Source organism: Helicoverpa armigera, chromosome 23 (assembly GCF_030705265.1).
Source record: "Helicoverpa armigera isolate CAAS_96S chromosome 23, ASM3070526v1, whole genome shotgun sequence".
NCBI classification, from domain to species: Eukaryota; Metazoa; Arthropoda; class Insecta; order Lepidoptera; family Noctuidae; genus Helicoverpa; species Helicoverpa armigera.
The window spans coordinates 6221368-6245868 of record NC_087142.1 but is presented as its reverse complement, the minus strand read 5'-3'; the positions used below and the strand labels follow the sequence as shown (position 1 = coordinate 6245868).

At 35.8% G+C, this 24501-nt stretch overlaps 1 protein-coding gene and 1 long non-coding RNA gene across 2 annotated transcripts in view; both read left to right on the top strand.

Annotated features, from left to right (window-relative positions):
* Positions 1-24501, top strand: part of LOC110376260 (PAS domain-containing protein cky-1) — a 121127-nt gene that overhangs the window by 92504 nt on the left and 4122 nt on the right. Inside the window, exons 7-9 of the mRNA XM_049837791.2 lie at positions 7712-7896; positions 12617-12723; positions 18379-18532. Of these exons, the coding sequence (XP_049693748.2) occupies positions 7712-7896; positions 12617-12723; positions 18379-18532 (446 nt within the window). The remainder of the gene's footprint in view (positions 1-7711; positions 7897-12616; positions 12724-18378; positions 18533-24501) is intronic.
* On the top strand, positions 3258-3547 carry LOC135118536 (uncharacterized). Its single transcript, XR_010277654.1, has 2 exons — positions 3258-3459; positions 3507-3547. It is a non-coding gene; the product is annotated as an uncharacterized LOC135118536 (long non-coding RNA).

The window sequence follows — 24501 nt, the reverse complement described above, 5'->3', positions numbered from 1 at the left end:
CATTTGATTTGTTTGCCCGCCAGTACCAGGAGAGCATACATTTTAACTAGTTGCACAAGGTTCTTTTGTCATTGTATAATGATGCTCAGCGTCTGATGTTTTGTGTATCGGAATGTGCAGCGATTACTCTCGGCACACGGATACATTGCTCTCGTAAATATTAACACATTGACCAACTTTGTCACTGTATTTAGTAATATAGGACGATGCATAGTCTATCATGTACTTAAACATCTTCATACTTTATATTTTTTGGCTCATCTCGCCTTCAATATTCACTTCTATTCGCGGGAACTCTCCAGATATAACATTATTATGGTAAGCTGGTAGACATTTCCAAGCTATTGAATTGCATTGCATAAAAATACTGCATCTACAGTTGATGAAATATCGGAGTTAAAATCTAAGCCAGCTCTTATTCACAAAATCAGTCGTGTCTTCAAATAATTGGGTCACAAATTCGTAATCGGCACAACATTTACTTGAAAGCATTCGATTACGTGACGATACGTTACATCGACAGTTTAATTAGCACGTCGTGCAGCACTACTCGATTAGTATGTCAATACATGTCCAGTACATCACTAAAAATATATTTCACAAGCTCTTCCACAACCTTCGATACCGGCCTTCGTAATTAAAGAAGACGATTCACAATTACCGTAGTTTATAGATGCCTCTAATTATATGTATTTGATGTTTTCTATATGGTGTGTGACGAAAGAAGGCTCATTCGGACGGTCATTATTGAAATTAATATACCTACGTGTCAGTTCACGGGGTTCCGTATAATGATTGGTACTTGATTTTTAGTGTTCGTGAGAACACGTCCAAATGATATGTCTCTGTATGTGAGCTTTTTGCTCAATAGCCTAATACGGTTCATGATGATACAAAGAATTTCTTTTGTAATTGATACGAGCGCTAATGTGTATAGAATGGTGCTATTTGTAGGCAATTATTGTTAATAAAAACGTTGTGATATCAGTTTTTTTGGGTGACCTTAGACTTCGATTTATTTTTTTGTTTGCTATTTTTTCTGTTCTTCCTTCTTTCGGTTCTCCTTGATGTGAGCGGAACAGCCTCAGTATCAGGCAAGGAGTGGTCTTACGGAACTGATAGATTATAGAAATGCAGAACATTTAATTACATCAGGGTTATTTTTGATGAGCTTGTTTGTGCGAACTTTGATGAGTGACTAGTGATTACAACATTATTCGTGTAACTGGTGAATTTTCACTGCTGAATCATTTGATAAGATATAATAATTGACTAATTTGTCGTCATACATTCAATAAAATGTTTATGTTTAATTTAAGTTAAAGTTGAGTTTTCGTGATTGCAGTACTTCAACTATATTTTCGCACAAATATTTTTTTGTCGCATTGTTTCTATCCTCATAAACAGTCCACTGCCATAGGTAATAAATTATATCCTGAATTATCTCTCTGCAAAAATGACTATTTATCTCCAAGAAAATGTTCTTTTTGTATTATTGTAATACTATTGATTTATTTGATTTAAAATATAGCCTCTGCTACAAGTAACCTTACAAGCAGTCACAGAGTCAAACATAATCGTCACAGCCTCCGTTACAGCTAAAATGTAACAACCACTCGGTCACACGTTCAGCATACCGTATGCAAATAATACATCTTAATATAGAGACCAGTAGCCCGAGTTTTGTTATTACAATCAGATGCATTTACATTTCATAAATAAATGCATCTCCGGCGCTGCCTAACGACGGCACACTCAATGTTTTGCCTCACATAAAGTGTATGAGTGGCTTAATTTAAATAACACGCCACGTTCCCCGGACTTTATTCTGTGGTGTGAATATTATGTTAGTAAGATGTAATGTGGAGGGTACAGCCAGGTGTAGCTTTGAGCGTATAATGCTGTAAGCTTTGACTTACGACGGTTTGAGCTAGGGTTGGTCGTGTGAGGCTGTGACATTGTTGCAGTATCGGGGAATATACAGAATGCAACCATGATTACTTCGTCACATAATGTTCGTATCAATTGTTATGTTTAACACAATGTAAAACTACCTAAAACAATACTTTTAGTTTCCAGACATTTATAATACCTACTTTATATAAAATGTAGAGCACATTCAATGTATATTTTTATGAACTGATACTGTACATGCACCATATTCTATGTCATATTCGAAGGGCTTCAAACTTTTCACGAGGTACGCTTCTGTGAATATGAACTAAATTCAGAGCACATTAAATTGTAATTATCCATTATCAGAGAACATGAGCTTTTGATACAAATCGGCATCATTAAACTAAATCAAGTTGGCACTCCAACTTTCTAATTTGATTGACTGCGCATGTACCCTATAATTTTGAAAATTAATTCTGCTATAATTTGAATTCGCTCAGAAGCAGTTCATAGTTCAAGTTTTTGCGTAATGTTGTGAGCAATATTTTAATTGGCCAATCACTAGTATGATAGTTTCACTTATTGTAACTACGTAAGATTTGCATAACGCGATAATTGCTCTAATTGCAATGTTTTTATTGGTAAATGGTTTACTAAAATAGCGGGTAATTTAACTAATAGTTGTAAGCCATAAAAGGATTTTCTTGTATATGCCGTAGCCATAGCGTAGATTTGTTCATTTCATCAAATGTCACGGGTCTTCTTTTCAGGGCGTTTCTTCAAAAATATACCTATAAATCCAGCAACAATTTCAATTTTCGTAACCGCTAAAATCGAAACTTGCAGTTGCCAAACCAATATTTCATATTTAATTTACGAAAATTTACCAAACGTATGACAAATGTACAATCACGATTTCCAGTCTAGTAATTTATCAAACGCCGAACAACGGTTTGCACGAACCACCTACCGACATAGGTACCTAAGCTAAAATTAGTACGTACCCATGTTACTACGACAACCAGTAGTAACACAGGAGTAACATTCGTCATCAAACACATCGGTCAAGCTTTATCAATAGTATCGAAAGCAATCAATCACCTCCAATATAATAAAGTACATGAACCGCACACGACACGAGTCGTGCGGCGACGCGTGCGCACACCGTTATAAAGGATAACTTGTGACGAAAAAAAAGAAGGTGTGACGTCAGAATTCGTGACTCCGGAGTGAGCGTGACTCTTGTGACCACTTGCCGACGTTTGTGGTGTTTAATCGGTCTTGCCCTCAGACTATATAGATAAACAATAGCTCTAACGGTTTCACTGTTCTTTGGCTAACTTTTGACTTGAACTTTGCAGGTTTTTATAGTTCGGCCGTTCAGAGAATGCGTTCCTGACACCTATCAGTTAGTCAGGACTAGTGATGGGCACAACATAACACTGAGTTCGTTACCGTTCCTCCAAAATGAACCGCCGCATTATTTTAAGATTATTTTCGTTTTAAATTGGCGGAATCATTTAAAATTTATATTTTAGTTATTTAAGTGGAAACCAAAAAAAGGTAATATTCATATAATAAAATCGTTTTATTTATTCTTTTTTACAAAGTTACAATCTGTATTTCTATGCAATAAAGTAAGTACATTGAATTGAATGTGCGTACAGAATGTTAATCAGACTCCGATTCGCTTGAGGAGGTGGTGTCTTCATCATCATCTTCGCCTACGTGTATATTACGTGTATATTAGGTATTATCAATAACAGAATCAATCCTGATATCTCGGTCAAAATCTTCCAAAATCAGGTTTTTAGAGCTCTACCTCACTGGGACGCCATGGCGACGTCGCCAGCGGCACAGGTCTGGCTACTTCTGGCATCCAAATGTCGCCAAGTCGAGTGGCCATGGCGTCTCGACAGTCAATTGTTTACGTCGTCGCTCAAGAAATTGCAAGCTGACTGGCGACCACATTGGCGACTGTGTGAGGGAGGTGCGCTTTACCGTGTACATTATAGTGGCTACTGCGGCCACGTCGCCAAGTTGCCACGGTAGCCAGAAGCCACATAGGGAACTGTAGCTCGTGGCCACGCCTCCAATTTGGCGACGTTACCAAACCGTCGCCAAGTGAGTTAGGTTCCATACATTTCAATACTAACTGCTTGGATACGTAGCCGGCGACGTCGCCATTGGCGTCCTAATGAGGCAGGGCACTTAGTCTTAGCGCACGAAACGACAACAAATGACTATTTAGCGTCACAAAATGACGGCCCATGATGCCATTTGGGGTTACCATTTTCAACCTAAATATAAAAATGCTACTTTCTTTCGCGCGTTCAGTTTGATCATAGTTTTATTTTTATATTTCATAAAAGTTATCCTATAGTCCGTTATTTTCAAATTCTTTAAAAGAAAAACAAAACGTATTATTTTATATTATAAGTATAACTGTATAAGAACCATCAACCAGAACAGATTACGATACTTGCCTGTTATTTTTAGCACAGCACTACAAATATAAAGCGCTGACATAACCTTGTAATAGCGCAGTATAGATTTAGAAAAATATTGTTTACCAAGTTATTTGACACTCAATTTGGCACAAAATTACAACATTCATTGATTATTATTGATATAATAATGTTGGTTTAATGCTCAACAATTGTTAAAACGATAAACAACCAGCAAAAATATTTTTATCGTACTGCAACGCCATTACAAAGTTACGTCGTCAGTTCAATCGCGATGTGTCAGAAACGCATTCTCTGAGCGGCCGAACTATAGTAGATTTTTTGCTGTGAAGGATGTTGTGTCTATGTTTGCTTCTTTGGATGGTACATGGTGTTACGTTAACTTTGTGATAGCTTAATTCTGCATTGAGAACTTACGGTGAACATTTTCTGAGCTTTAAGTTCTGCAATTCAGGTTAGTCTTAAGACGTTCTTGGCGGCCTTTTATAACAAAAATTCAACCCGTATTCAAATAACCCGTTGTTTACCAAAATGATGATTCATGGTCCTGAAAACCTAAACCTAAAACCTATGCTACATTTTAGACAATTGTAAACAAAAAAAGTAAAAGTTTTTCTTTATCTGCTAGAACACCAACACGAAAACATTAATTTCCATTGAATATTAAACTGCCCATATCAATTTCAACTTCCTACCCATTCACTACTGTCACGGAACATTATCAACCACGTCTCAATATAGCACGACATTTAAGCTTCAAAAGATAAAGTCCAATTCTGAAATCACAACACTATCATTTGACAATTCAATGACCGAACAGAGTTGCGGTGAAAATCGGAACTAATTATCAATGAAGAAAGTATGACTACTAGCGCCATTGTCAGGGTAACAGAGTGGTCAGTGTATCGGGTCAGGAGAAGTCACGAAGTCCCTTATCTTGGTAGAAAGTGGTCCATGTTGAGTGAGTCGGTATGGTTCTGATGGATTTCGGTTCTACGCAACAGATAATAAGTCACGATTGATTGTCCTATACTGTTATGAACTTGTGGGATGAAGTTGTAAGCGATAGCGAGAGCGTTTGATCCTAATTTATTAGGTACAAGCTTAATGATATGCATCACTTTTTTTTCTACAGTATTCTTTTTTCAAAGCCTTCGATTCTACCTTGAAATAAGAAACAATTGAGAAACATTGATTTATTGTTTACGCTAACCTAATCAGTCAACCAGTAGGGCAATCACGACATAAACACAGACTGAAAAAAGCAGACTTAAATTAACATTTAAAGGACAAGGACAAAAACAATGTTTAATTTTTCTAGTCTTCGTCGAACAATCTAGATAGAATCTGCATAAAAGATAACTAAAGTTTTGCATTCACGCCAATGCAAAATTATGCCATTGACTAATTTCTTAATCATAAAAGATCGCAGTTTTACTAGCTAAAATCCACCTATTTTCCTTGAAACGCCCTTTGTGTACTAGGGCCTAAGGCAGTTGTGACACTTTTAAATAATCCCGCAGCCCCAGCAGACTTTGGCTCGCTGACGTGCTCTCGCTGTGCACTATTTTATATTGGGCCGACAAAATGTAGTCTCACTATAAGACATGTCATCGACACGAAAGAAGTAGAAGAAGCAGACCCTCTCTCTTGAACAGAAAGACCCTCCAATTTTGCTTACACTTCTTTGACAAAAAATCTTTCTTTCGCGTATCACTTGCACCACACACAGTCATACGTCTGGGCGTATCGTCATACGCCGATTATCTTCCATCATATCCGGCTAATCTAGCGTCATACATTTTGTTCGGTGGGCGTCGCGTTGACGTAACCAATCGGTTTATGACCAAAGCCTTTGTTATAATCCCCTAAGTACTTATGTCAAATTAATTCTTTTTAATTCTAATCTGGGATGGGAATGGAGACCTTGTTCTGTGTGAGGGAACGGGTTATTAAATGTAGCGTGTGATGACCGACCTTATATGAGCTGAGGAGATGACATGCGAACGGATGTAATATGTACAGTACATGTGTCAGATAATATTTTGAAGACGATCTTAGTTTCCTTGAATATGAACAGTTCAATATTTTTATGCAATATTTTTCAGTTACCACATATTTTACTTTTCACTTCACAGGCCCAATTTTCACCATTTGCATCGTTATTTTTATCACATAACCCCTGTCTATGCAAATCCTATACACAGCATTCTTTTGACACGTCAGTATTTCCTATCCAATTAGCATAATATTCATTCAAAATTGCATTCAGAATAATGTTGTCATACAATACCGTGGTCTATTTAAGATCATGATACAATCTGACCTACAGCCGCAGACATCATTTAAATATATCTTGTTAAGTAGATTAAAGTTTTTACGCAACGATACAATGATATTTTTGTACCTACTTATTGTTTCCTGACGTATTCATAGTATGGTTTGTTGCTATTGTTGTTTTGATCTATGAAGTAGTTTGAAAAGCCTTTAGTTTTGCATCATGCCACAGATTACTTAAAAGTTTATTCGTATCATGCGAAAAGCTTGCTTCTGCTTTTTTATCATTTGTATAATTTTTAACTGAAAATGATGAAAAGACTGATGAATATGATAAGGTTACATCATTGGATCATCACTCTTTAACTTCAACCTTAGACCTTTAATCCACACTTAAAACAAAACAGAGAACCTCCACAGATCTCCACATCAATTAAAAGCCAAACCATCAATCAAAACCACACACGAAGACAAAATAAATGAACATCTACAATCGATTCCAAATCCAAATCGATACTATGAATACGATAGTTCGAAACAATAAAATATCGTTCAAGGTTGTTCGAATCCGGATCGAGAAGCGTCAGTGAGTGGTTGAACTGTGAACTATTGTGTGGAACCTACCTATTGTGCGGTTAAAAGTTTAAAGAATGTCATAGCACCACGCCCTATCGCAAGGGGGTCACACTGTGTCAGATGTAAAAAGCTTTTTAGTAAAGGCCTTGATGGTCTGCGATAGTTGTTAAGTGTATCACTGGTATCATAGTGAATGTGGTTGTGGGATTGGGTAAATGAGATTATGATGTTGGCTTGATATGGTGTTTTGAACTGACTTTTACACTTTCCCTTGTGACGCTTCTATCACATTGTTTTTGGCTTTGTATATTCTGAGAAGATGAAAGGAAAGGATAGGAACTAATGGAAGAGACCAGCCGTGCCCTTTGTCCAGCAGTGTGGCAGCATAGGCTAACAAGAATCTATTCTGAGATCCTTTTTTAGACTTGAGAAGAAAATTTTACAGGTACCTTTGAGGACTTGTTTTTTGATACAATGTTGTTACTTTTTTCTAGGTAATACTAGTCCGCGGCCACTACGTGTCGTACCTGCCGCTGTGCAGTCGCAACGAGCCAGTGTTCCTGGCGGTGTGCACGCCGCTGGCCATGCCCGAGACGCGCGAGTGCGTCGTGCACGGCGCCACCAACGTCTTCACCACCGTGCACGCCATGGACATGAAGATACTGCATATTGATGCCAAGTTAGTAACATAGTAACATCGCCAGCACCTTATTCCTGACGAATTTTAGACATATACCTAGGCCTATACCAACAATGTTGAGGTCGACTTACAGTCTTACCGCAATAAGCTGAGTGCCACTGTTTTACATGGAGCAACTGCCTAAGCCTTCAACTCCCTCAACCCAGTTACCTGGGCAACACGATACCTCTAGTTACCTCGCTTGCAAAAGACTACCTACTACAAATGGCGGGACCCACAATTTATCAATTCTCCAAAAAGCATAAATTTTAAAAGTTTTATAAATAACCAATACCACATGGGCTGTCAAAGATCGGGACAGCTACAATTCATGATACATATCTTCTTACGCAATAGACTGATTTCAGATGATGACCAAAAAACGAACCCTAAAGACCTAATCGAAATCAGATCCATTCAGAATCTCACTATGTACAAAAAAACAAAAGACATTAAAACCAAGATCAAGTTCCATTTGTAAACAGTAGCTCCTACCAAACACCCGATGCATTTACAAGAACATGTCACACAAACAGCCTACTGGTTCAAGGCCCAGTGAACAATAAACAATGCAGTATGTATAACTGTCACTGGGCCACTGTCCATCAAACACTGCAGTATGACAACATCTCTATTGAAACTGCTTCATATTCATGGCTCTCGTCACCACATTGAATGGCACGAAATAATAAGACGACTTCAAATATATGCAATGGTTTAAGAGATGAGTTGCACTCGACGTGCTACAAATAATCTGACGTTTTTTATGCGGCTGTCGTGGTTGAAATGTGGAATTTATACGTAAAGAATATGTTGTGGAGTGTTGCTTTATACGTCTGAAGAAGGTACTTACTAGACTTGTTTTCAGATGTTACATTGAATCCTGAGTTCCTTGATGTTCAATTGTTTTCAAAATCAGAATCTAAGTGTAGACCATAGTGTGCAGTGTTCATTTATATAGAACCTTCTTAAATAAAAAAGAGGAATAACACTGTATTCGAAATTCAAAATAGAAATGCTTCATGATTTAAATTATCAGCCAGCTTTTATATCTTGTCGTTAAACACATTTGACAGCACGTCGACTTATCTATTATTCCTTAACTCAAGCAAGAACAACATAATTAATATCTAATTTATTCAAATGCTCAAAGCATCGGGCCTTTCATTGCACTATATTTCCGTGTCTAGTGTTGAAATGTAAACACGCCTGTCACCTGCTGGGAAATGGACAGACTTTGCATACAATAACAAAGTTACAAGCTCCCGTGAAACTCTGTCTTAGAGCTGTGTGCACACTGACAGATCTTTAGACATTTTGCACTATCTCGACTTAATATTTTTGAAAGTCTAATAGGTATTTTGTAAAGTCACATAAGTAAATAAAATATTCATAGTGGTTTCGTTTAAAATATGCTTGATTCTGAAAAATTCTCGATATACCTACACCTAATATGTAGATCACACCATTAATGTTGATACATTAGAAATATAAATCCATAAATCACACTGAAAAAGCACTCATAATCTAACCCTTTGCAACCTTATAAATACATTTTCTAAATTATAACGACTTAATGCACCATGATTCTTAGTTAATATAAACGGATTTAGCATAAAAACATTTACAGATGATCTACAGTATGACGCCATAGAGACTCCCTATTAATTAGCAGACGAGTCTATGCACTATGTAACTGTCACAATAAAATTACAGGTAATTTTAAGCTTCATACACATGTAGTAATTAAAGTTGAATAAATCAATATTCATAATTTATGTATAAATAATTAGCATTTAAAAACATTCCATAATTTCTGGGTATGATAATGAACTTCTGTGCTAATAGTCTACCAGTAACTCATCTCATCATCATCCTGCTGCCCTTATCCCAATTTTATTTGGGGCAGCTCAGCATGTTTTCTCCTTCAATACTCTTCTATCTGTCGTCATCTTACAAGGCACATTCTTTCTTACCAGATCGACTATCGAGTATCTTTGTCTACTTAAATTAAGTTGGACACAAATGTTAGGCCAATTAAATATTACCTATATGACTTACAAGCAATAAGAGCTTGCAACGAACCTTAAGGAAAAAAAAATCTTTTACCTTTTACCTATTTATTAAACCATATATCCGCGAAAGGCTGAATTCAGTGCGTACTTTTACACAAGACCTTGAGTATTTTGGCAAAAGCAGTTCAAAAACCCCTACTTTTTTAATAGATAAAGTGATCAGTGAACTCCTACCTTATAAAGATCTATGATTTATATGTTAAGCGGATCACGCACAGCCATATGTCACACAGTCTATAATGGTGTATTGCATCTGGTCGCAGTAAACATTATTGTCCTGTCTTAGCGTACATTATGCGGTTTTCAATGAGTTTCTACGTCACTCCCATGCAAATGTTTTCTTGTTTGGTTATGATTTGTTGAGCGCGCCGACTAATTTTAATTGTTTTGTGGGCAAGTTTGTTTTCGTTTTAGCGTGGGTATTGACGCGGTATGGGTACGAAATATTTAGAACTTGAATTAGTTGCGTTAATTTTTATTCTCTCTCCCATTGCATATAATAAATAGTCATAAGTATATTATAAGCCCTCACATTTGCAACGCCTGAAAAAGGCCGGGCGTGGTGATTTCTGCTTATCCTTTGTCTAGGTATATGAGCAGAGGTCAGTCAAAGGAAAGGCCAAGAAATTGACACAACATTATGCAAAAGCTATCGCTACAAAACAATCTACTATTACTGTCGTGAGATATATTTTAATGCAAATCTAAAAGCCATTTATTCCTAATTACGGCACTATCACAATATGTATCTATTGTCGTTTTCTTAAATGACAGTCGCAATTTCATATTCAGATAAAATATTAATGAGTTGTTAATACCACTCGAAACTATTGTCAATGACCTACTTCTTTAAGAGAAAACTTAGAAGTTTAACGTAAGCTTAATTGCTTTAAGATAAATGCAAATATTAACTCCATATCGATTACAATCGTTTTATCAGTTAATCGAATAACGACTCTAATTTTAATGTGGTAAGGTTGTTTATTGCTGATTTGATAGGTGATAATAATACAGCTTTAGATACACTTGAAATTTTGAAGAGAATCGCGTTAGTTAAGAAAACAAATTGTTATGTGTATGAGCCAATCGCTACTGTAGCTACTGAGTGTGCTTTAAGGTCAAGTTAAAAAGGCAATATTGCGGATTTTTTATTAGCTATTATTAGCTGACTCACTGTTTATTGTAGCACTTTATAAAATTCTAACACCATCTGTTCATATAATTTTATACAAAGGTATACGTTTCTTAACTACGCACTACTTGTGAATACGAATTTTGGGTCCACGTATAGGTAGATAGATAATTCAATTTGTAACAAAAGGATACGGAAATTCAAGGCTGTCACTGTGTCCTCTATCAGGTATTAAAAGCTTATAAAAGACTCTAAATAATTTTAACAGAACTTTTTATTCAATCTACTCTCATATTATAAAGCTGAAGTCAGTAACTACTAGTCCGATTTGAAAAATGAAATTAGCATTTTTTTCTCGGGTCAAGTAACTGAAACCACTTTCACAGGCGAGCTTAAGAATATATTTAGTAAACCATAAATATTATCGAGTAACAACTAATATGCATAAACAAACACCCAAAAAAATTACCAAATCAAGACCGATTAAAAGTAAAATTAAAACGAACTTGAAATACAAACACAATCTGTTAGGGTCATCTGATCCATCAATCATTTGAACCTTGAGGGTACAATAGTCAGTTCGATTCCGTTCATAATGTTTGCATAATACCAGAAATACTGGTCTAATTTCTTAATAATTATTATCTGTGGCATATAGTTTTTGATATCGAATTGTTTAATAATTTGCCTTGAAGCTAGTATAGTTTTAATTAGATGCTTTTTTATTTGGTTTCGTTTGTTGGTAGTTTTGAATGTATATGATTAATGATTTTAGTGTTAGAAATAAAAATAATATTGTTGTTACTTAAACCTTTGTATTTAGGTCGTCTGAAAAATTATAAGCAATGCCTTTGAGAATAAGCCTTTTCGAGTATGTTAAAAGATTGATTACAAAAAAACTTAATAAATCTTAGCTAGTTAATTGCAGTAATGCAATAACTGTATTGAACTTTGGTACAAACTATAATAGAACATAGAGAGATAATATACAGTTGATTGATCGATTTTTTCCGACTTCCGTCTTGCCCTGTTAAGTGGCTATAAGGCCATGACCAATGACCAAAAGTTCTTAAGTAATATCATTTACGAAAAAAACTACTTCTTATTTAATTTTTATTAATATGCGTATGGAACGAACGCCTTAGATTGTTTGAATTAGAAGTTTCGTTGGTTCCAAATGCAAATATCCCAGTGTAGCAGATTTGGCTGTGGGTCCTTGACGAAACTGTCAACGCTGTTCAGGAATTTGGTATGGAAGAGTTTGGATAGATATTAATTACACCTTTACCCATCAAAGGTGTAAACATCTTCACCTTATGTTAGATGCACGTACTTCTGAAAGAAACTTACAGGTCGTCTAAAGTTACTATTTAAATTGGAGTTGTTTAAAGATGACTTGAAATTAAGAACGATTATGAAGACAAAATTATGCGAATTCAACCCATACTTTAACAGTGTATCAGTCAGTACTTACGTGTAACTATAATACTAATTGTGCCTTATATTTGTCCAGTAGCGAGTGGCACCTGGGCTGGGAGCGAAGTTCACTGCACGGCGTGAGCTGGTACCACCTCCTGCATCCCGACTGCTGCAAGGAGGCTCAGAGCAAACATCGATTAAGTGAGTATATTGTTTCAATAATATGAAAGTGGACTATAGTCGTCATACAGTAAATAATAGTGACTAACAGAAAAATCGCTAATCGCTTGAAAATAACATCACTGAAATAAATTAGTCCAGCGATATTCGCAAAACTATAGGAAAAATATGAGCGCCGTTATACGGACATAACCTAATAATCGCATGTTATCCATACATAAATAACAAAAATATCCAGGAAAAAAAAGTATTAATATAGCTGAAAAAAAGTTAGTCAATCGTTCACATTCTACACACTTGCATTTACATGACTTCATCGTGCAAAGCTTAGAAAATACGTAAGTAGCAGGTATAACACTTCCAGATAAAACCCACAACAACCCCAAACAAATATCAAAAAAATCTAGCCAGTCATAGAGCTCCTAACGTAATACCACAACTCGTGCGCAGATCGAGCCCGTCAATCACGCGGCAAACTGCACGCTTAATAGTTCTCTAAGCGCTTGCGCCCATTGTCTGTGATTAATGATGAGCTGGTGTCCTGGTGGACGAAAACCGTGGGAATATTTGTTATGATTTGTGATGTCGAACTTAATTCTTCTGTTTGGTGAAGTAGGGTAAATACATGTGACGGTGTCAGATGCTGTCTATCACTGATTCCCCACTCTTAATTGTATGACATACCAACAAAAGGAATAAAAACCGTATAAATCTCCTAAGAATAACGGTAAGGAATTGCTGATAACATAAAATACTGTCGTCCCTAAGGTCAATAAGCTTAATACAGAATTTTCATGTAAGCTTCTATTGCTTAAAAGCCCTTACGTAGGTATCTTCAAAAAACCTATGTCCACAGAAAGTGTTAATTTTAGTTTAGTTCCAACAAATTCAATGTTGCTAAAAGATGACAATCTTCGTATCGGGAACATCGCGTGCGATCTCTCGATAACCTACGACAATACAACAGCGTTTAACGCAAACTTATCTACTACAGCACACGTAAGAGAAAGTTCGACGACTTGACGCGACGCGACGTGACGATCGTGTGTGAACCTTCCCTTACGTGAGCGATTATATCGAGCACTCGACTAATATTACTAAACGACTCTCAACCCTATGTTTAGAAGACAATGTTCGAAATTCAAAATATTCCGCAGAACTCGTGACTTCGCGCTTGACGCAAAACTTGGTAAATCCGAAATTGGAACACTTTCGGAGGATCCGCGCTAAGATGTTCATAAGTCAAATGTCAAGCAAATAGCGGTAAGAACGCAGTAATAAACTATCTAGGGATAATGACATAAGCTATGTACAACTTATTCAGATGCAAATTGCCCATAAAAGCTATATTCTTAAGATATTGTTGTCTACACCGATATCCTCCACAGGCTGATGAAATATTATTACAATCGCAATGGTTATTGAGTACTACAATATGTTAATTTCCACAATTACTAGAATTTGAACTGAAACAGATCTACTTCAAAACATCAGTTAACTAAAATACGGACCTCATAACTTACGTGTCGAACGTTTAATCTAAATCTACGCATAATTCTAGTTAGAATGAGAATTAATTACAACAATTTACATTCATATCATTATGTCATTCGTTAAGGTGCGCGTAGGCAGAGCTCTGAATACAGCTCGCAAATCAAACCCACTTTAGCCAAACGCACCGGTGTATAGTTGGGAGTAAACATACTGGCAGTTTGCCGACCCACAATCGCTGCACTCGTCAATCTCTCCCTCTAAAACCAACAGTCGAGATTGCACAAATGATGGGCTGACATTAACCCTCATTACAATCCTGCAAACGTACATTCTTACTTCGAAATTTGAAATAATTCAACTGTCACGTCGGCATAAGACGTATATTCGAATGACGGAATCGAGTAACGAACTTTGTTGAATCGGAATCGTACTTGGCAATGCATCGTAGTCGAGTCATCATTCGAATGATTCGATAATCGGTAATGACAAGGACGGTTCTCTGCTTGTGCGGTGACCTTTGGATTGAGTTTGGTTTAGCGGTAACTGCTTTGATTGCGTTTTATTATTAGTTTTTGTTATTGATACTATGATGATATACAATGTTTATTGTCAAGCATCGGTAAAAAAACGTTGTAAAGTTCAGTAAGACGTAGTAGAGTTCTTCTGCATTTTTCCTCGAAGCAAATGCTAAGTAACAAAAACTATAAGATAGACAAACACCCACCAATTTAGTACCTAAGCGAAGATTAGTTTCCCATAAGACTTTATATATCTTCTTACCTGTCATTGTTTCCTTCCTGTAACTATCAAAATTAGTTTAATGGTAGAATGGTATTTTATTTATTTCGCTACTACAAGTCAAAACAAACAATTGAGTTTCAATAGATACCGTAATCACCTATGATTAACAGCGCTGTCAATAATACATCATTTGACTTAACTGCCTTATAAAACCTATGAGCAATTCGATTCTGATATCGATTAATATTATCGATATCTCTCGATCTTACGTTGATTGTAACGGTTTATTGTTGTAGCTGTTGTTGTTACTATGTAGTATACGCAAACCTACCACGAGTAGGTAAGCAAAGTTAGGTAAAAGCTCTTGAGGCAATGTGTTTCTTGTTAAATCCTTACCTAATAATTGTTAAGTTATTGAGCCACCAAGTACATTGAATGTACAAAATGTATAAAAAAAATACTCACTGGATAAATCCAATATTGTGTTGTTTTGTGTCCCAAATAATTTGAAAAGTTTCAGAATTTTGCACAATGTTATTTTGCGTAGTTGTTCCTTAAGTTTGACCCCTGAATCGGTAACTGCACAACGGATCCATACGGAATACGGACTTAAATCGATATACTTACCATGTTAACTTGGTCAAGTTGTAGCTAAGTATAATCTAATTTACAGGAGACTGCTTCTACGTATAATAAAGTAATGTAGGAACACCTGTCCCATCCCTAAAGATTAATTTTAATAAAATTACATTTAGCATACATATCAAGTATTTATTAGCATTCTTTGTCGCAACTCATTTACAATTTATTAGCTATTGCAATCAGATAAACGTCAGGGTTCAATTAATTGTCAAAGAGTAAGCTTAGATACTGTCGCTTGAAATATTTCATTTACATATTATTGCTTTTAATTTATTATTTATTAATGGTTAGGATGTACGAGTACTTATGTTTGTTTGAGTTGATTTGAGATAATTTAAATATTGTGGTTGTAAGCTCGTGTTCTGAAGAAAATTCAGCAGTTGTTTCTAAATGCATTCATTTATTTATCCTATAATGATTTATTGCCAAACATTTATGGCCAGTTTCGCCGGATACTGATAAAGTCTCTGATAGCCTATCAGGTACTGAACTATAACTTTTGGTTTCACAGGTAATAGCAATATCTGGCAGAAATTATAAGAAGCCCATATCTAACAGATAGCATTAACTATCATACAATTAACCGACATTTTATCGGTAACCAGTGAAACTGGGCCTTAGAATTTTTTAATGCAGCATTATACAATTAAGTACATCGATAAGTTTCACGAGACGATCTTAGTCTATATATAATCTTATATAGTGTCTTTTGTAATACTCACCTACTTACTCTTGTTATTTTTCGTAAATAATTATGTTAGAAATCTATTCATTCTTATTTACTGTTTACCTAATATATGTAATGTACTAAAACATTCTAAGGAAATCCCATACCAGCGTAAAAACACACTTATTAAATATCCTAATGTATTCAAAATGTGAGTATATGAATACCTCAACACGGATCCGATAGAGGCACGTGAATTAATTGTTGCAATAATTGTTTATAAATCAATGTTACAATAATAAATCTGTGACCGTTAGACTCGTCAGTGTTGTACCGGACCTGGTGGTTATGGTATGGCGTATACAGAGTGATTCCTTAAAAAAAATGCTAAGAAAGTTATGAAAGAATTTTAAATACGCACTAATACGCGCGTGTGCGTTGGGATGCGCCACAGCTAAATCTTGCAATTACTTAGTAGTCACGCGACTCAGATTTTTTGATATTAAGCATCGACTTCAAGTATATTCTACGTTCACATCTGAAAATTATTGTTTTCACGTCAAACTCAGCGGTATCCTTCCAAATATCAATACTAAATAATTGACAAACAACTTAAGAATCTTACATTTTTTAAACACCCTGTAAATAATGTACCCACAGTAACACATATCTGTAATTCCCTTGCTTATTTGACTCAGTAATTTATGTAAAAACAATATTATACTCTATTAATATTCCAGTTATTATAATAATCTTATTTATAGACTCCTTGTTTATTTATATTTAAGGACTATCTAGATTTAAAATTTGAATAAGTGTCCCACGGACTGATGAATATTCTAAGCGCCATAATTAAATTAAAATCGATTATTAAATACATTGCATTTATATTAGTTAAATAATTGTTTTAGAATAATTTAAATAATATTATCCAAACGTGAGACATAATACTTTATAGTAGGTAAATAAACTTTCATATTTATAAAACGCAGCAGAGTAATTTAAACAATATTTAAATTGCAGTAAAGAGGCTAAGCTAGTTAACTTTACATCGATCGTGTTCAAATTAATCACCACTATTTGTATTTCACAACTATAAAAAGGGCTCGGCGATTAAATACCAATAATAATCATCGATACTTACAATCGTTTAGTAATAAATAATATCGAATGACTTTATAAGGGAAAGCTGTTCAAACATAATAAAACGCTCTAACTATAAACAAATAAAACTAACTAGAGATGATCAGCGATCACAATTCGTATTAGCATCGTTAGTATCGATAAACAAACGAAATTGATTGCGTAAACATCGGTCATACGAATCGGGAATCGATTTATCTCCGAAATGATCGACAAATAAACGAGTACCTTTTATGACGATTCGTCGGACAAGAATCGGATGCCATTTACGGCGATTCGTATGATCGCCAAGACCATTCCTGGAGCATGTAAATTACTATCATAACATCATTGTCAAAGTCAAATACTTTGTATAAATGTAGACAACCCTCAAGCTGAAACAAACCCTACTACATATTATTAAAGTTCAATTTTAAATGACATGAATGTGTCGCTTTTGACTTAAGGGAAGTGTGAAAGTTAATGTTAGCCGCACCTCGATAATCTTTAAATTAACGGCGTTCTAATTTTAGGGCTATTCAATTATAACTATTCACACTGTGATTGTGATTGTAGTTTCTAATAGTTTTATCTTCTCCTTAATCGTTTAGGTATGGTTTTCTTAAGTACAGTTTTAAGATACGGTTATGGACCAACTTAGAATTAAACGTACTAACTTACTTGGCCTAATGTGCTAAATTACTTAAATTTTAGCTTTAAAAAAAATAGGTATATATATATATGTTGAGGTAACGTTCGCTGATTAATTTCTTCTCTTCAAAAGATGGAATGCGCAAATATCGCCATTTTGGAGGCTATACTTACTTTTAAACAATTCCTGACATCCTAGAGCTGATTTTCATTATTTTACTCCGGGCATTTTCATTATTTTACGGGCAAAGTCATCCCCTTAGATACTTTTCCCTATTTTGTTTTATCGGGAGCACAATTGTTGTGGAATAAGTGCTTACAGTTCCATATTTTTCTAACTTAAGTTTTCTCTCCACCAGTAACACAATCGGAACAAGAGCGGTCATGCATTGCGTTGCTGAGGCTGCAGCGTCGCTCGGGCCAGTTTCTGTGGGTGCATGCTGTGCTGCAGCTCAAGGATAACCTGGAGAACTCGCAGCGACCTGTTATAGTGTGCACTAATCAGGTGTTGAGGTAAGTTAATGGAATTATAGAAATTATTAATATAAATATTGAACATTTTTAGGGACTTAGGCCGAGAAGCCAAAATTCTAGCAGTCATTGGGAAACTGCGGGTGTTCTTGATTTCTTTGAATGCTAAAGGTGTATGTCAAATAACATGTTTTAAGTAGCGCCATACCCAAAATTAATGCAAAGAGGTTTACATAGATATTAAAAAGCGCCCAAATAAAGCATCCCAAGACGTGATTTGTTTGCTTGGATTTGACTCCAAATTGCATACGATTTTTATACATACCTAGTTTTAAATACTTTACCTACATTTTATTTATAAACTAGTAGATAAGTTGTAAAGCTACTTAGTATAGTATTTTGCGATTTGCTTCTACCATCAATATTATATCTTAGGAATTCCACCAAGCTCAGAGCCACACACATCTCAGCCAACCCTACTCTCACTGGCCATTAACTAGGGACGGCACTAAACTATCAAATTATCCATCGACTGCAAACATTCCACATAATCGGCCGTCCACGTAGAATCTTCTATTACCCGCTAATACTTCGAAACAAGCGGCATTGCAGGGAGAAATCACTTCATTTGCTGGCCGGCGCACGCGCAATTATTGTGCAGAGTTACGTCAAACTGACAGTTTATGGGGATCTATGGAGGATGCGTTTTTGTTTTTGTTTATGGAAATAAAATTAAGGATGACTTGAATATTGCCTTGCTACGAAAATACTTAATTACGGAGCAGATTTTATCTGTACCTACCTATGTATGACAAAGTCCTATACTTTGTTTTACCTACTTCACCGTAGTTATAGGTTCACCAATTTGTAATAAGTCAACTCCTCGGTCAAATGGGTGAGGCCACATAGCAATCATTAGAATTATAATCCTTTAATATTTCTGCAGGCAATTTGTCTACATTATTTCACTTCAAAATTACAAATAATTACTGGTTCAACCAATCACAAATTCCTATTATAAGTAGGTAACTAGTTATTATTTCGAACTTAAGATTAAATTACATGTCTAAATTAATAGTAGGTATGTATTTTCCAAATATAAGCAAAATAAGCATTGTGATATTATAATATATCAATAAATGTCAAAATCCCAAGTAAATGGGAACTGTTTAATAAATTTTGTACTAAAGTTACAAACGTCATTGCGTAGTAATAAATAAAGCACTTTAAATCACATTTAATGTTCTCTGAGTAACACAAATAATTCTATCGCCGAATCGTAGCTCAAATTATTATGAACAAAGAGTAATGAGCAAATGGAGTGATAAGTGTGCTACATTACTTCGACAAAATGACCACGGTCCAGTCACCAACTGGATTTTTGGGTCACACCGAAACTAATTTTGATTAACTTAATGAAGTATTTCGAACAAAAGTCAGAGAACATATTGAATTGTAAAAAAAAATATGTAAGGCAATTTAAATAGTGTTCACCTTATAAGTTCAAAGGCCGACATTTAATGGACTAGCCGGCTTTAACCGTCTGTTATGAACAGACTACATTTAAGATAATATATAAAAAAAAAAACACTTTAAGAAAGTCCTCATGCAAATAATCGATTCAAATATAACCTTTAGGACAGATCCAAAAAATTCTTTCAATCAGAAATTAAGCATCGTTTTAATACAAACACGTAACGTCACCGAGAAAAACTGGTCTATATGGAATATCATTCATTCTACCCCACAGAACAACCTCTTCATAACAAGTGAACATCAAAAGCTTCTCCCACAAGCCTTATCTTTCTTTCTCCTGCCCTATTCCCAATTTTACTAGGGGTCGGCGCAATATGTCATTTTCTTCCATTTTCCCCTGTCACTTGTCATACTGACACTCACTCCTTTCCTATTCTTATAATCTTTCAGGCAATCCATCCATCTTTTCTTAGGTCTTCCTTTTCTGTAACTGGAGCTACTTTCAGACTTCCTCTAATGTAATCATTCCTCACTTTATCCATTCTTGTAACACCACACATCCATCTCAGCATTCTCATTTCTGCTACATGCACTCTCCCACAAGCCTTATCGTATACATCAAATTAAAGCCTCCCTCCATCAACAAACAATATCAAGTAAACCAATACTAAATGGTACGATATTTATCGTCAAGTTACGGCGTTCCAACAAGCAATTATGTTTACGGCTTGAGGTCCAGCCTTGTAATTATGAATTAAACTGTAATTGGAGATAATTTTACATGGTATTTTGTTAGCGTTGCATCTCGACAACATTTTTTAAATTCCGTTGCAATATTTCCCTTTTATAGGATGCGATGTGGCAAATAAATCTGATGCCGGTATGACTAGGCCGTAGATAAATATTAAATGCTTGAGTTTATGCTGTTGAAGAGTCAGGTAATGTAATTAAAGTCACTTTATTTTATATGGTTTGTTTGTTAATCGAAGTCATAAACATAGGTTCAGAATATAGGTAGGTACGGTAAATCAATAATAGCGTAAATTCTTCTTGACCATTGGTATCTACTTGAACAAAAATGTAGTGCTTTGCAAGCAAACTATGTAAGTCATTTAACCCCAGTGCCTATCTATCAAATTGGGTGCTTGCCTTAACCAAGCACTTCATAGAGAAAACAAAACAGGTGCAAAACCTCCAACAAAACAAAATAAAACGCGAAACGCGAACAATACAAAAACTCCTTAGAACAATAACTCCATGTATATCAGAAAGTCTAAAGCTCGCCAACTAATTGAGCCCAAAGCCACACTATTAACCGAGCCGATAATTCCGCCGGCCCACGGTGCGCCGACTTTGAAAAATTGCAGTCATAACTTAACGCGGTCACTTACAGACTTCCCTATTGAGATATCAATACTAGATGACGTTGTACGACGTACGCCTCTCGCGTAAACACGACCCTTACTATTGTTCAGCCAACTCGACAAAGAAAATACATTTGAAAACAATCCAAACTTTGTTAATAAAAACGATTTTTTGGCAATGGTGACTCAATTCTGTAATATTTTTTTCCTGGAGTACCTACCTACTATGAAGCCAATTATTGAATTAAAACTAACATACTCATGTTTTCTAAAAGACAATCCATTTTATAAACTGCTCATGAGTCAAGCATAACTTTTCTATGCCTCGTTAATTGACGTTAATAGTCACAATCATAGCCTAGCAATTTAAGAAGGCCAATTATGTTCCATTTTGTTTACTTGTCTTGATTGGAATAGCCTACATTCGGCTTACACTCTTCTAATGATACGCTACGTAATCATTTTCATTCAGAGCATTCGTTGTAATGGCTATTCTTCGCATTTCGCGAGCGTGAAGTCGCGTGTTGTAATTCAAAGCTATGTCATGATAGGCACGAACATAGTTTGGAACCACATTCAGACTAATAAATTAGATTTAACGATCACACATGCTCAAGCGACAGTTTGCAGGCTACAGATACCGAGCCAACTTTCGCTGAATGTTTTCTGATCTCTCTTATTAGTAACAAGCGGTTCAGGTCTTTGGTCCTCCATGGTTATTTTCTAAGCTGCATCGGTAATATTTATCTACTTTGTTCTATGCAATCGAGTGTTAAAACTCGATCGAAGATCTAGAGTTCGTAGTGAAGCTTCGCAGAGAATAAATATTGTAAGGGGGTGATTTATAGAGCCGGGGCGAGCCTCGCAAGCCGATCGGCCGGCCGATGTTACTATCGGGATGGCTTGAAATATGCCTGCAAAGGGCTATTGTTGTGATGTGAGAAACGGTGTTTAACAAGCGCCGGGTTTGATCGATGGACCCGGCGGATACAACCGTCTATGTTTTATAGCACGAGAATACACGAAAACTGCTGCTAATTTTGTAAATTTGCTCGAGATGTATGGCTGGATTGGTACGGCAAAACTTTTGGATAAATAAATTATTTTGGATGAATCTTACCGATCTGTTGCTTTATCACATTAATTGCTTTTTTTGCAAGCAGTGTTCGAAGGAATGCTTTAAAATCCACGTGTGGATCCACAGTGAGTAGATTCCGCAGCGTTCCAAGAGTTTTAACGAGGAACTCCTTCCTTATTCCGCCGGGCCATTAAAGGCGTAATTAAGATAACGTCTGACTTAACACTTTCCTAAACATTAAATTCAACACCATTCACAATCCGGATTAGGCATCTAGATAATAATCGGCGCGAACAAAGTCATTATGGCTCGGCCTACAGTGACAAGACCGATTCATATTAGTCGTGGTAGGCGCTATTTAGATAGTAAATCTAAATTAATTTGAATGGGCGAGTGGGTGACAGTCCAGCTGACCTAAACAATCAGGCACAAAGGGCGGTGGCGCGGTCCTTAGCCACTTAGGACTTGAAAGGGTGCGGTCCATGTCATAAGCAGACATTAGCGATAATAACACCTGAAGACCATTTGCCTCTAAAAGCCTAAATAAGGTACGAAGTTAGCTCAAATGTAGGTTATGAAACTTTAAGAGCTTAGCTCTTAGGCAATTAGTTAAAAGGGTAAACAAATTGGACTTAAGTAGACCTACTTAGATGCAAGATTTGAAACAACATAAATATAGGTACCCTACGTAATGACTGTATTAAAAGCCGAGTGCTTTTAAAATGACACAATTCTTGGTACAGTCGATTTGTTTACTGTAATACACTATTACAATATTGTTGTTTATCTGCACCTGCAGAGCTAGGTATTTATTAAACGTTTAAATCCCTTGTAGGTTTACGCATATTATGGCAACGCTCTATTTTATAAATTGTACCAAATATTGTACGGTGGTGCCTATAAATCCGCTGTGCTCACAAGCTCAGTTGCATTGTTCGCGGGATTGCGTCATTTGTCACGTTTCTGCGCTGATGCTCTTGCGCAACCTACTCATGTTACTTCGTGCTCTCCACTGACAAATACTGTTGCTTTTAATAATGAGCCTGGCTTACGTGAATAACTGATTTAATGGCGTCCCGAGCTTTACTTTCCAGTCATTTTATTAGTAACGAAAACATTTCACGGTTATTCTATCTGTCTACGTTCAGATTCCTTTTGTGTATTTTTTGTAAGCCACAAAAAATAATGTAACTATTCCCGGTTTAATTGGTTCATTACATTTAAAAATAAAAACATGCTGCGTAAGAGGCAACTGACGCTTTTTTGTAGAGGACAAGTCGTTTCTGTAAAGAACCGTTTGTCGTTGTTTAGACCATCAAAAGAAATATCGATGTCGAAAGTGTATGAGCAAGTAATTTAACGCTTGTTTATACACACCTATGGCATGTACAAGTGATACGGTGAACGACAACAAATTGTCAACATGTCGGCCGCCTACGTCATGTCGACGAGATTTATGCGTTCGGGCTGCGCGGACGCACAAATTGGCGGGAAACTGAGAACATGGACGGATACGTTGATTTCCAACATTCCATTAACTCGGTTATGCATAACAAGCACCGGATTATGTAGACAATATAAAAAGTCTAACTAGAATGCTTGAACCTTGAAAATTATCTAGGATCTCAGTCAAATAGGATCTACGACATTTTATAGACGTTGGTAGATTTACATTAGTATAATTAACTTAATACGTGTTCAAACTTACGATGCTAGAAGCACGTAAATTATTTCTGATTAGGTACCATGTAGTTTACCTACTTGGCATACCTACATCTACAGCCACTCGTTAAACAACTCGTCCTCAGTAATTAAAATTATAAAATTAAATATAAGCAATATTTCTTGATTTGAGGCTCCACAGGTGTTCGAAAACCTACATTAATATACTAAAACAGAAATCTAAATCAATATTGTTTTAACACTCAATAATAAGATATAACTTATACAAATGAGCATAAAATTAATGGCAACTAATGTGCATAACTTACCTACTGTTTGTACGATATCTTCGAGCCGTTCAGTAAGGCTTTTAGCATAAATAAAATGTTAGCACAAGCTTGCTATAAATCACGAAGGTCGTAAGGGTCAAG